The 14555-nt window shown below is 40.8% G+C and overlaps 1 protein-coding gene across 1 annotated transcript in view; it reads right to left on the bottom strand.

Moving 5' to 3' along the window:
* LOC119647240 (xanthine dehydrogenase-like) overlaps positions 1–14075 on the bottom strand; it is a 31520-nt gene extending 17445 nt beyond the window's left edge. The window contains 3 exon segments of the mRNA XM_038048103.1: positions 1914–2639; positions 13732–13904; positions 13960–14075. Coding sequence (XP_037904031.1) covers positions 1914–2639; positions 13732–13904; positions 13960–13999 — 939 coding nt within the window. The 5' untranslated portion in view covers positions 14000–14075.
* Positions 14076–14555: the final 480 nt, after the last annotated feature.

Below are 14555 nucleotides of genomic sequence, written 5' to 3'. Positions count from 1 at the left end.
GGGTACATATTCCGTGTCCTACCTCCCCTAGGTTTCACCTTTTATCAGAAAAAGATCAGTTTCGAAAAGTACTAATTGAGCCCTCTCATTTGATACCTCTTTTTGCATGTACTGGGGACCCCCCCCTTAAAATTCAACACGAAAAAGCATCACTCGCTGCATATAAAGGAGCACACATGACCACATGTTCTCACCAAATTTCGTAATAATTTTAAACTCCACCTTAATTTATGCCACTCGGTGTATAGGTGAGATTTCAACCGTATTCGCGAAATCGTTGAAATAACCGTGAATCAAGCCGGATTTGTCAAGAACTGCGGAACTACTGACGGAATACACGCTGCGCAGTTACTCATGGAGAAACACCGTGAGAAGCATCGCCCTCTTTACATTGCATTTCTGGATCTAGAGAAAGCGTTTGACAGTGTACCACACGAACTCATCTGGTATGCTTTACGACAACACTTCGTGCCAAAAGAACTCGTGCGCTGGGTTCAATTGCTCTACCACTGATCCGAAAAGTAAAGTTGGAAGTATGGCGGGTGTATCAAAACCGCTTCGTGTTTCTGTTGGTGTTCATCAAGGAAGCGCCCCTCCACCACTCCTCTTTGTCCTTGTTATGGACACCGTCACACGGGATATTCAACGTCCAGCGCCCTACACACTGCTTTATGCAGATGATGTTTTCCTAGTATCTGATAGCAAAACTGGTCTCGAGCAACTTGTTCAAAAATGGAATGATCGCGTCATGCAACACGGTCTCAGATTGAATTTAAACAAAACTGAATTTTTGACGACCGATCCCCATGAAACAGGCACAATCACTGTCAGCGGCAGTGATCTGCTCAGAACTGAGCGATTTAAATACCTCGGGTCAACGCTATCAGCCAATGGAGAACTGCGTTATGAAATTGCTTACGCATAAACGCAACCTGGATGAAGTGGCGTTCCACAACTGGAGTTCTTTGTGATCGACGTATCAACGAACGAATCTAAAATTAAAGGCAAAATTGGTTCTGAGTGTTAGCCGACCATAAAAGACAATGAACGGCGTCTTGCGGTAATGGGGACGAAGATGCTACATTGGACTAGTGGCGTGACACGTTTAGATCACATCCGAAATGAGGATATCCGCGATCGTTATGGGGTTGCACCGATCGTGGAAAAGTTGCGAGAGAGGCGTCTTCGATGGTATGGTCACGCAATTCGTGCAAACGAGAATTCACTTGCCAAGATTGGTTTGAACATCGAAGTCGATGAAAAACGACCAAAAGGCAGACCTATACAACGGTGACTTGATACGCTAGATGGGGATTTGAAAGCCTCGAGATTGCACCCAGATCAGGCATTCGATAGAGCCATATGGCGAAACCGATCACGACGAGCCGACCCCGCTTGTAAACGGGACAAAGGCTGAAGAAAAAGAAGAAGGTGCATAGGTGAGATTTCACAGTTCCTATATGTCTAGCAAGTTTTGTTTGGATCGATGTAGTCGTTTTGGGGAAAAGTGAGTTTGACAAGCACAAAACCTTAAAAAGAATTAAATTTATCGTTTATCAATTACTTTTAAAATACCATTTGTAGTGTAATATGACCACATCAAGGATATTAGGAATTTGAGAAGAGGAGGTGTTAGAGGATGTTTGATGAAAGGGAAGGAAAATGCTGCATACACGTCAATGGATTTTCGCTTCAGCTCATTATAGGGCAAATGAGAAACGAAATAATTCGCATGCTGTGAAATTAGGTGTGAGCAGTTAACAGTCCATCTAATTGAATAGAAATCGTAAAATATAACAATTTTGTTGTATCTAAGTTTTCACGGTAGCACTTGAGTTCTCTTTTCTAACAGCATTTACGGCGATTTTTTTCGTCCACACAGTAATGGTTGTAGATAAACATTTTATACTTACGTTTCGAACAGGCACGTTTGCAATCAAATCCATATGATGCCAAACTTTCTTACAGAATTCGAAAGCAGGCTTCGAGGAAGCCTTCCGTAATATGTCCATAGTTTCAGTGAGGCTTAAGTTTCCACCCAACACAAGCTCGTCCTTATCAATGTGATGGGCATGCAATTCGGGAATATGGTTGACGTCGATGAAGACTTGTATATCACGGGATCGTCGATAAACGCCATGCGCTGTGTTCCCTGCAACCAGCATGTAGCTTTTGCTCCCAATTTTATCGAGCACCTCCAGAATATCATCAACAGAATAGGCTTTTACCCATTCGACATTATCATCAAATATCACATGCACCTTCTTATTTGGCCTGGAACATATCTTGGAGCACTGGTCGCCTGTTTTATAACAAATTTTCTTTAGATCTTCAATATCACTACAGTACGTGGAATCAGCTCCGAAAGATTTCATTGCATCTAGAATTGGTCGATAGCCAGTGCAGCGACAAATATTTCCCCCAAAAGAGTTTTCTATTTCATCCGTGTAGACTTTTCCGCCACTGGATTCCAGCAACCCGTACATGTTCATTACCATTCCGGGTGAACAGTATCCGCATTGTGTACCATTTAGGTGGGCCAAACGGGTCTGGATAGGGTGGTATCCATCTTTCTTGTTTCCGATCCCTTCAACAGTAGTAACCTCCCAGCCATCGCATGTGTTTAGTAAAGTTAGACACTGAAAGAAAGAGCAAATGAAAAAAGACGTTTACCGACGCTTAAAACGAATGAATATTTTTTAACATTTATAATTAGTAGTATATTTAACACAGAACATTGAAACCAGCTCGATATCTGCCTGTGCGTTCATCTGTCTCTCTTAGGGTCACGCTCAATTTATTTGAAAACATCGCTAAAAAATTTGATAGAATTCAATATTTACAGCTTGTGAAACCTTTTCCGTACGATGGAGTGACTTTAACTCTTCTTCTTGCATGTGTTTACTATGAGAATGTTCATATGATGAAGTAGCAGGTGTTCCGTATCCAGCCCACAGCTTGTGCACAGTATAGACATGTTCAACACGTAACATATCAGACACAAAAGAATTCTTCCATACATTCACTATGAAAGTATTCATACTAAACAGCAGTAGGCGTTGGTATCCGCCCCGACACTGCATCACACAGGTCATAGTTTCTCCAAACAATATTTTTCCCGTGTTGGAAGTGTCCCAGTAGGGAACTTGAAAAGGGACTCGATTGGCCGAAGCGAACAACTATAGACATGTGCATGCATTTTCTTAGGAATTGTACGGTTAAAAGACAATCTATAATACACTAAATTAAAAATGTACCTCTCAAGAATTCAAGGATAATTTTTGCAATTATCAAGTAGCTCCACATGAGGAGTGACATGCGAATTTATATTTGATTTGTAATTTCGCGAACGTGCTGGATGGTGTGGATTCTTTCGTACGTTCTGTAGTGGACACATTGGCTACTGAATAGTATAAAAAGGACTCTAATCTTAAGTTTAGCATTCAATATTGCTTGAAGCTGGGGCCTATCCTTGTTTGAGAAATACTTAGTATATTTGCAGATTTTCTTAAAAGTTCATGACTGCAATATAAGCTAGAATATAGAGTACATCGCTGGAAAACTTGGCGGTAAAAAGTCTATCACTAACAAGAGGGAGTTGCCCTTCGACACCACGCTCTCATGGTGGTGGCAGCTCACTACTTTGGTGTCTAAAGTAAGTGAAGATGTCAGTAACGAATTTTAATAGTGAAAGAGTCTTGCCCTGGGTTACGTGCCTATCTCTTGGCAAAAGGTTAAGGTGGTCTTTATACCTGAGCCTGGGAAAGAAGACTATCATCATCAACGGCGCTACAACCGGTATCGGGTCTACGCCTGCCTTAATAAGGAACTCTAGACATCCCGGTTTTGCGCCGAGGTCCACCAATTCGATATCTCTAAAAGCTGTCTGGCGTCCTGACCTACGCCATTGCTCCATCTTTGGCAGGGTCTGCCTCGTCTATTTTTTCTACCATAGATATTGCCCTTATAGACTTTCCGGGCTGGATCATTCCTCATCCATACGGATTAAGTGACCCTGCCCACCGTACCCTATTGAGCCGGATTTTATCCACAACTTGACGGTTATGGTATCGCTCATAGATTTCGTTTTTATCTAGGTACGGAATCGGCCATTCTCATGTAGGGGGCTAAAAATTCTTCATATGATTCTTCTCTCGAACGCGGTCAAGAGTTCCCAATTTTTCTTGTTAAGAACCCAAGTTTCCGAAAAATACATAAGGACTGGCAAGATCATAGTCTTGTAGAGTAAGAGCTTTGACCCTATGGTGAGACATTTCGAGCGGAACAGTTTTTGTAAGGTGAAATAGGCTCTGTTGGCTGCCAACAACCATGCGCGGATTTCATCATCGTAATTGTTATCAGTTGTGATTTTCGACCCTAGATAGGAGAAATTATCAACGGCCTCAAAGTTGTAATCTCCGATCTTTATTTTTCCCGTTTGACCAGTGCGGTTTGATGTTGTTGGTTGGTTGGTTTTTGGTGCTGACGCTGTCCACCATATACTTTGTCTTGCCTTCATTGATGTGTAGCCCTAGATCTTGCGCCGCCTGCTCGATATAGATAAAGCTAGTTTGTACGTCTCCGCCAGTAGTTGGGTGGACTTAGGAGGATCGCACCTCTTCAATTTACCTCAGCATCAGGGATCACTTTCTCGAGACGGTTGTTGATGTCGAATGGTCTTGAGAGTGATCCTGCTGCTTTTATCTGGCCTCGCACATCAGTCAGGGTCAACCTAGTCAGTCTTACCAACTTCTTCTGTATACCGAATTCCCTCATGGCCGTGTACAGTTTTCCTCTGGCTATGCTATCATAGGCGGTTTTAAAGTCGATGAAGAGATGGTGCAACTATTGTTCATATTCCAACAGTTTTTTCATTGCTTACCGCAGAGAGAAAATCTGATCTGTTGCTGATTTGCCTGGAGTGAAGCCTCTTTGGTATGATGATGATGATGATGTTCTGGCCGTATGGGGCTATCCCACCTAGCAAGATAGGGGAGATTATCTTATAGATGGTACTCAGCAACGTGATACCTCTATAATTGATGCACGGTATGATATCTCCCTTTTTGTGTATGAGACACATAATGCCTCTTTGCCAATCGTCAGGCATTGATTCGCTATCCCACACCTTGAGCGCGTGTCCGCGTTCTTCGAGAATGGACCATTACTCGGTATGCAGCATTATAGATGTTGCGGAGGGCTGTGTTGTAGATGGCTTCAGTGTTGACTATCACCTGATTGTCAGAGGGGATTTTGGGTGGTGTTACTAGCCGAGTTTGAAGCACCATGCCAACGAGAGTGATCCAATGATATTGGCCCCCTATATGTTCTGACATTCATCAGGGCTGAGAGATGGCGACGTTCGATCAACACGTGGTCAATTTGGTTGAAAGTGGTCTCGTCAGCAGAGGCCCATGTATGTTTGTGGACCGGTTTCCGCGCAAACCAGGTACTTTCAACAACCATTGCATGCGATACTGCTAATTGAATAATCTACAGTCCGTTATCATTTGTATTTTGATGTAAATTATGGAAGCCAACGTATCACCTGAGTACGGGCTGCTTCGCTAGTTGACTGTTAAAATCCTGAAGTATGATTTTGATGTCATACTTGGGACAAGCTTCGACGGTCCGCTCAACTGTCTCGTAGAAGGTATCCTCCTCCAAGTCTGCAGTCTCCTCTGTAAGGCCGTGAACGTCAATGAGGCTTATATTTCTGAACTCGCCTCGCAAACTCAGAGTGCATAGCCGTTCGCTTATGTTTTCAAAGCCGGTAACAGCAGGTTTTATTTTTTGCCTGATTAAGAAACTTACTCCGAGCACATGGTTTACTGGATGGCCACTATAATATCTATATATGTAGCGACTCTTCTCCAGGAAACCGGTCAATTTCCAACGCATCTCCTGTAACGTTGCTACATCAGCCTTATATTGGGACAGGGTATCGGCTAGCTGCTCGGCAGCTTCATCCCTGTACAGGGACCGTACATTTCATGAGAAAATACGCAAATCGTTATTCCTTTGTCGTTGCCGGGTTCTTCGTTATGGTATCCGTATCCGTATATGTAGCGACTCTTCTCCAGGAAACCGGTCAATGTCCAACGCATCTCATGTAACGTTGCTACATCAGCCTTATATTGGGACAGGGTATCGGCTAGCTGCTCGGCAGCTTCATCCCTGTACAGGGACCGTACATTTCATGAGAAAATACGCAAATCGTTATTCCTTTGTCGTTGCCGGGTTCTTCGTTATGGTATCCGTCCAGTCCGAGGCTCCTGTTGGGGCTTCGTAACAAGTTGTTGTCCCTGTAGCCAACCGCCAACCTGGAGGACCAGTTGGTACAATTTGTCTCGTTTTTACGCGCGGGAGACTCGCCTTCATACTTCTCCGTCTACAGCTTTTCGTTAAGAAAGAGCTCCCAGCGGTCACCACGAGGAGGTGGAGATAGGGATTGGTAGTAGGGCTGTTGGTGTTAGATCAGAAGACGTTTCCCAGGTTTTATGCTCCATCGTGGGTACGAATCCACGTTTCGCCCTAGAAGCTATACTACCCTTTGACCACCACCAGACGACTATGCAAATCCAAAGAAATTTTGGCAAATCAGCTAAAAATCAGTCTTACTGAAATGTTTTTAGAAACTGGTTAAACTAACGATCATGAAAATATAAGAAGTTCGCACCCACTAAATAAAAAACGGCATGCTCTCCATCGTGGAAAGTCCAGTAAGCCTCTCTCTATCTCTCCACTCTTTGGTTTTAATGACAGCAAATACAATTGTGAAAGGCGAGTACGCGATGGCCGTTTTCGAGGATATTATGGTCTTCTAACTATACGCTTTGTGATATCGTCAGAGAATCGATGCAACTTTAATTAGGTGGGTCTATGCTATGCTTACGATGAGATTATTGATTATTGTCTGCTGAAGTGGATCGCTACCTGACAACAAAATCAACGAAAGGCTGCATCCAAGAAAGTGTGCTATTACCTTTGGAATATGTTGATCACTAATATCCGAGCTGACAAATTTGTTAATACAGGCCCAAATTTATGCTGATGACGTGGCTGTGCTAGCCGTTCGGCGAGCTCTCGGAACGTGCATTCCTAGGATAATGCCAGAGGAAACTGAATGGTCTTTGCGTTCCAGAGATGAGCAGCACGACCCTTCAGCACTCGGAAGAAGTGAAATATCTGGGAGTTTCTTAGACAAAAATTTCTTTGGAAAAAACATGCAAAGATAAGATGAGCTCTCACAGCTTATGGGCTGTTCAGATCGACCTTTGCCTCGACCAGGGGACTTACATCTGAGGTGGAAATGTGAATATATGTTTATATCATTAATCGAAGATTCGCTTCTGAAGTGTGTTGTAGTGTGCCGTTACGGTTTTGAATGAAGTATTCTAAGACACTTCAAGGACCTGATCAAATATGGATTGTTACGCCAATGATTATAATTATCTGAATTGTGGTGGGTTAAAGCAAAACAAAAGGAGTTTCACTGAAAACTAGTCACACTGCACAGAACTGTAGCTCTGGGTGACACGAACACGATATCACACACCCACAACAAATTGGGAACCGGAGGAAAGTTGTGTAGATTTCTCATATAAGAAAATTCAGATGGATGCCGGCTTCAGTGCTATCAGCCAAGGGGCGTATCACAACTGGTGTTCTTTGTCATCGACGTATCAACAAACGTCTCAAATCTAAAATTTGCCGCAACGTTGTCTGTACTGTCACCCTCTATGGTTCTGATTGTTGGCCGACTATATGGTAAAATACAGTGAACGGCGTCTTGCGGTAATGGAGACGAAGATATTAGGGGCGTGCCGCGTTTTGATCACATACGAAATGAAGATATTCGCGATCGATATGGCGTTCCACCGATTGTGGAAAAATTACATGATGGCGTGTTCGATGGTATGGTGACGTAATTCGCGCTAAAGAGAATCCATTTGTCAAGATTGGTGTGCACGATTGTGTCCGCATTAGGCTTTTGATAAGCTAATGACCCCGCTTGTGAATGGGACAAAGGCTGATCAAAAAGAAACAAGTCGGAATACCGGAAGCTCGCGCTTCGGGTATAAAGGTTTTGTGTTCATCTTATGTAAGAAATTTCAACGCACATTTCTCTATCCGTATATAGCTACAAATCCAACATAATCCTTCACATTTTTCCAAACTACGAGACATACGTACATATTACGCTCACCCTAAACAAACAAACTGCCTATTTCCGAATACTATACACATATATGCACGTATATCAATTGATCGTACCCATATTTCGGATTTACTTCTTATATCTATCTGAATTAGGCACTATCCGCAAAGTTCATTAGCACGCATATACTATATACCTACATATACACATGTCTGGTTGGAATAATTGATATTCACATACAAATGATTAAAAAACTAAAACAAAATAATTCTTTGCAACCCCATCCATAACAATTTATTTCGTTGTGGTATTGACGAAATGATATGTGATCATGACGTCATGCGGGTTGTAGAGTGCACGAAATTCACAAAAAATGGTAAAGTTTTACCCCCTATAACTTTGTTAGTAATAATCGGATTTTCTTCAAACTTGACCAAACTGTGCACTATGTTCTTTATTATATGCATGCCAAATTTTGTACTTCTGAGATGAACATAAGGAGGGTGCCGGGTAAATTTCTGAAATGTGGAAATATACTATTATTAACTTTATTTGTGCAGATATCGGAACCGGATATATTTTGAGGCCTAGATTTGGTACAGATGCACCACTGTGATTTTTTTCAGATTTTTCGGTTGGATAGGTTCTGAGAACGAGACCTGTTACACTTTTTGGGGGTCATATTTTGAGCCCTCACTCCCCTATGTTTCACCTAATATCAAATATTGAACCAGTTTCGAAAAGTACTAATTGAGGCCTTTCATTTGATACCCCACATGGCTACATTCTGTGAAAAAAAAATTTGCACCCTCCATTCACATGTATGGGGAGCCCCCCTTAAACTTAACTCTAGATGGCGCCACTTACTGCATGTAAAGGGAACACCAGATTACATACTCTCACCAATTTTCGTAATAATCGGTCTAGCCGTTTCCGAATAAATCGGGTGTGACAGACAGACAGACAGACAGACAGACAGACAGACAGACGGACAGACAGACACCGTCTCGATTCTAATAAGGTTTTGTTTCACACAAAACCTTAAAAAGGTAAGCCAGGCTATACAGTTTAATGTGGTACTTATATCTCTACATAATATCTTAAAGTGTAGTAAATTTTCGTAGATATGCAGTTGTGATCTACTGTTTCTTCTTTTCCTTTATCTGCCTTTGGTTCGTTCAGTTCGTTCAGAAGCGGAGCCAGCTCGCCGTAGTTGGTTTCGCTATTTTGCTTGTTCTGATCTGGATGGAGTCGCGACACTTCCAAACCATCATCCAGTGGCCTTTCGGTCGCTTTGCATCGACCTGCATGTTCAGACTAATCTTGGCAAGTGAGTTTTTATCAGGGCTAAATAAATCTCTATACCATCGAAGACGCCTCGTTTGTACTTTTTTCATCATCGGCTGAACCCTGTATTGATCGCGGATATTCTCATTTCGGATGTGATCATGGCGTATGTGGCTATTGGTCCAACACAGCATCTTCGTCTTCACTGCCGTGAGGTCCGTTCATTGCATTTGATAGTCGGCTAACATACAGAACCGTGACAGGGCGAACGACATTGCGCTAAATTTGAGTTTGTGACTTTGATTGATACATTGATCACTAAAAACGTCAGTTCTGAAAAGCCACTTCATATAAGTTGCGTTAATGAGTGAAGTAATTTCATAACTCACATTACCATTGGCTGATAGCATTGACTGCCACTGATAGTTTTATTTAGATTCAGTCTGGGAAGGTGTTAGATGAGGCGATCACTCTATTTTGTTGAAATGTTGCTTGAAATTAGCTTGACACAAAGAAAATATTTCGGTTTTCACTTTCCAGTTCGAGATAGAGCAATTCACCGCGCATTAGTTCCTCTGACATTAGCTGATGCCGTAGAGTATGCCAGAGAAATTTCGGTGGCACACTGTCAAACATCTCCTCAAGATGCAAAAATGGGAAATTATAGAGAATGAGACGCGTCTCACGGTATTTCTCCTTGAGTAACCAGCTTGGTCGCTGTTATTTAAACGATTTCGTCGGGTTGTCAAGAATACTTAATGGCGCTGCAACTTTACCGGATGGTAATTTGAACATTCTGCCAGACTGCTTTTCATTTTCCATACTCAAATTATTATGTTTTTTCCAGTCAAATAGTGTTCTGTCCTCAATAATTCAATTCAAAGATTACAGTGTTTGGAGCCCGGCACTTGGCTCTCCAGAACTCATCTGTGATGTCGTCAGGTTCTGTTGCTTTCTCCAATTTCACTTCTTTGACTGCTCCTGCCGACATCAGTGGTGCTGACAGGTGGAATTGAGTGAATTCTTCCGTTGAAAGCTGCTTCGAAATATTCTCGCCATCTATCCATTGCGCCTCGGTTATCGGAATACAAGACACCTTTCTTGACATTAAACCAACGGAAGTGTTCGATGTCTTATGTGCGTTTGGCAAGTGGAAAAACTACATGACGGGAGATCTCTCTCGACATCCCGAATATCCAGTTTATCGTAAGTATCTTTACAGTGCTCGGGTAACAGCAATCGCTTTCGTTGTCTCCCGGCTGACATTCTTATAATTTACCAATTGGCCAGTGTTTTATCAACGAAAAATTCACGGTAGAGGCGTTTCTTCAGAAATACCTTCATTTGGACATCGTTTCTCCAAAGCCAGGAATTTCAGTTGATATAATGTCTATCAGGTTGTGCCGCTCTGACTTTTAGCTAGATGCTAGATTTGTTTGATGTTTGTAATGATCGATGGCTTAACTGAAACCATTTCTTCAATTTTCTTACAAAATCAGTACCGTTTACCATAATTCGGGGCAGGTCAGTGCGGTTCTCACGTTGTTTCATAGGTGAATTGATTCACAAACGAGCGAGCAACGAGCGATGTTAAAGTCCAATGGTCTCAAAAACAACGGGTTTGCTGCAGTGACGCTGTTAAAATGCCTGAGTCTTATGAGGATATAGTCGATTCGCTTATTACTGTTCCCACGATAAAATATGGGAAAATGAGACAATTGTTTGATAAACCATGTATTGGCAAGGTCGTGAGCGTTCATAAAATCGACTATGCGCTCTTCACCGTTCTTGTGTGCTCCCAATTTTTTCCCCAAGAGCACCTGTTGCCGTCTGTCTTTTCAACCACATAAATGATTATTTCTCTTTTGGTATTGCCCGGATAACTTAGTGTCGCAAATCAAATCTCCCTGATGACAGTAGGATTTGTATCGTAATTTGACTCCGAATACCAATGGACTCAGCTGTGAATGAGTACCTAAGTCAAAATAAGGTAATAAACTCGAGCGAGTGCAATACTAACCTCATCGCCTTATAGAGTACTGGAAATCCTGTAGTGTACCGTGACAGCCTTGAATGTAGTGATGCTCTAACACCCTTCAAGGCCCTGATCCAATTGGATTGGATTATTATTTTAGCTGAACTGAATAATATGGTTATATCAAAGTAATTATCTAGAAGGCATTAAATATTAATATTAATATTAAGAGCGCGCAGCGAACACAACAATGTGTGGTTCCATGAAAGGAAATTCTAAATGAAAGCGAGTCGGCCGAGTGAATCTAATGAGACCAAGACGAGTATTTATGAAAAATCGAAATAATAGGAAATTATCATTAAAACGATTGAATTGGGGCTCCACCCCTGCATAATATTAGATCGTAAACCTTGATTTGAACAGTTGAGAGAAGCGGCTCCATGATTGTTTTCAACTTTTTTTATTGAGTAGCTTCACAGAATAGGTCTTTGAAAACATGATCAATTTTTAATACCCGCACTACTTCTCTTCATAATCTGATATTCTAGAAAGTACACAAACCATTTCATTTGATACCGTGCATGATTATATATTATATAAGACAGACGGGCACACAGACAAAAAATAGACAAACATGCAAGTAGACAATTTCCCGAGTTCAATGAAGTCTTGTTTCTTTCAACTGCTTGTCAAGAGAGCAACAAATGCCTAGTGACCACCTTCAATCACCTCGATAATGAACTTCTTTTCCCCTGGACGAAACCATTATTTATTGATTTTCGATATTTAGTGATGGCGAGTATAGTATTTTACGCTTTAAATTCCTCGAGGAGCATTTTTTAGAAAACATTTCAGAAGCGATATTCATTTCGGAAAGTGCTAATTGGAACCTTCCATTTAGTAATATGCTCAATGTGTGATTTTTCGATACTCTAAAAACAAAAACACCAAACAAATGCTGTTTAAAAAAAGTTCAACAAGCTTTACTTTCGACATTTTTTAATAATCTTAGTTCACGAACCGGGATATGCTCCGCACGTCTAAATGCCGCTTATTTTTAAGGTTTTGTTTGCAAAACAAAACCTTAGTAAAATCGGTTCAAAGTCTCTCTGTCTGTCCGTCACACGCACTTTTCTCAGAAACGGTTATAACGATTGACACGAAAATTGGGGAGAAGGTGGAAACTATAAACGCCCAGACATGCAGTGAGTGATATCGTTGTACATTGAGATTTACGGGCGCTCCTCATACATGCAAAAGGGGTGTAAATTTTTGTTTCACCAAATATAGTTGTGTGGGGTATCAAGTGAAAGGTCTCGATTAGTGATTTTCGAAGCCGGTATTAGTTTTGAAATTTGTTAGAATGGCGGGGAGTGGGAAGGGCGGAAATTGATGATTTCTTTAACGGACCCATTCTCAGAAACTACCCAACCGAAAAATCTAAAAAAATCATGAAGCTGCATCTATATGGTGCCCATGCCTCAAAATACTCTCCATATCGATATCCGTTCAAATTAAGTTAATAATAGTATATTACCATATTTTTGAGGAAATTGAGTAAAACCCCCCTTAAGTTTATCCCAGAGTTATAAAAGTTGGTAGTAGTATCAAATATAATATGAAGCATATTATCGCCAGTTTGATCAAAATCATACTATTAGTAACAAAGTTACAGTAGCTCAAAGTTGACTTTACCGTGTAAATTTACTGCAATTAAATATCAATATCACACTAAAGTCGGTAGTCAGACATGCTAAATGCATATACAAATGTGTACAAATGTGATAGTTCTACACTCAAATATACTCACAGAAGAAGCAAACAAAACCTTTCATACCTGAAGCGCCGAGTGTCCGGTTTCCCGACTTCTTTCCTTTAGAATGAACCCTCAAGCGTGGTACCCGAAAAACACTTTTTTGGAGATGGGTGGATAAGTTATCATGTACTTCAATAATGAGCGATGATATCAGACTGAAAAAACTTTTACGTATGCCCAAAATAAATAATAATAAATATACTATATGGGGAAACATTCGCATTTGCATCTTTATTCAGTTCTTCTAAACCAAAATTCCCAAAAATGCGAAAGAACAGCATTCATCGGGATGACCCTTTCCCCTAAAAAGCCTGAGTCGAGTTTTAGCAAGCTGACATAAAATTTCAATCAACATAATTTAGTTCTCAATATCTGATTGCGAATTTAATGCATGCTTTATAGATTTTCTCTATCGAGAAAACTATTATGACATCGTACTTGACTTGACTCAAAAAAGAACTACATATGTATATGATGTAAACTTGTACTCACAGAATTAGTTGCCCACATTTTCATTTCCTTAGTATCTGGATGACGTCCTTTAATAACACAAATGCATGCCCCACAACCACCTTCTAAGCACATGAACTTCGTTCCTGATAACTTTGCATGCTGCCGAATGAACGTGTTGAGCGTTATGTCCACTGGATAGTTCTGCAGCGAAACTACAGTGAGAAATTTGATAAAATTTGTAACTTTGGGATCATTAGACTTCCTCACCTTTGTAGAACTTTCCATTAATTTTGAAGTCGATGGACATTTTTGGGGCTCTAAGTGCGCTCAACCACTGACTAAACTAAAGTGCAACCGAATTCTACTGGACACGGTGAAATAAGTTTCAATACTGATCCAACATTTCGGTCAACAGTGGATCATGAGTCTGTCGCTGAACAAATGCCCAATTTATTGTTTATTATCTATTTTTCGGCATCTTTCTGCAGTTTGGGGAGAAGATCATATACAATTACTTTAATGACATAGCAGCAGTTTCACTCACTGCAATGAAAACTGCGACCATTGTCGAAATATATCTATGTGCATATGTATACATTATACCTGTAAGTAAAAAATTGAAATCAATAGGCCGGTAAGTACCTTTGCGTAATTCATGTTCCAGCCTTTCTTATAATCAACTTCTGAGTTGAGTTAAAGTTGGAAAGATATATGGATGTAATCACTGGTTGGAATAATGATTAGTTTGAATAGTTTGAAAATCGTTAGATTTTTTTAACCAAGTTTAACCTATAATTGACAAAAATTTGACTTCGGTCTCAATCCTTGTAAAAACTAAAGAACTCATAAGCGTTAAGTTTATC

The sequence above is a fragment of the Hermetia illucens genome, chromosome 1 (genome assembly GCF_905115235.1).
Source record: "Hermetia illucens chromosome 1, iHerIll2.2.curated.20191125, whole genome shotgun sequence".
NCBI lineage: Eukaryota > Metazoa > Arthropoda > Insecta > Diptera > Stratiomyidae > Hermetia > Hermetia illucens.
The sequence above is the reverse complement of the archived record's forward strand: the minus strand, read 5'-3'. Positions and strand labels throughout refer to the sequence as shown.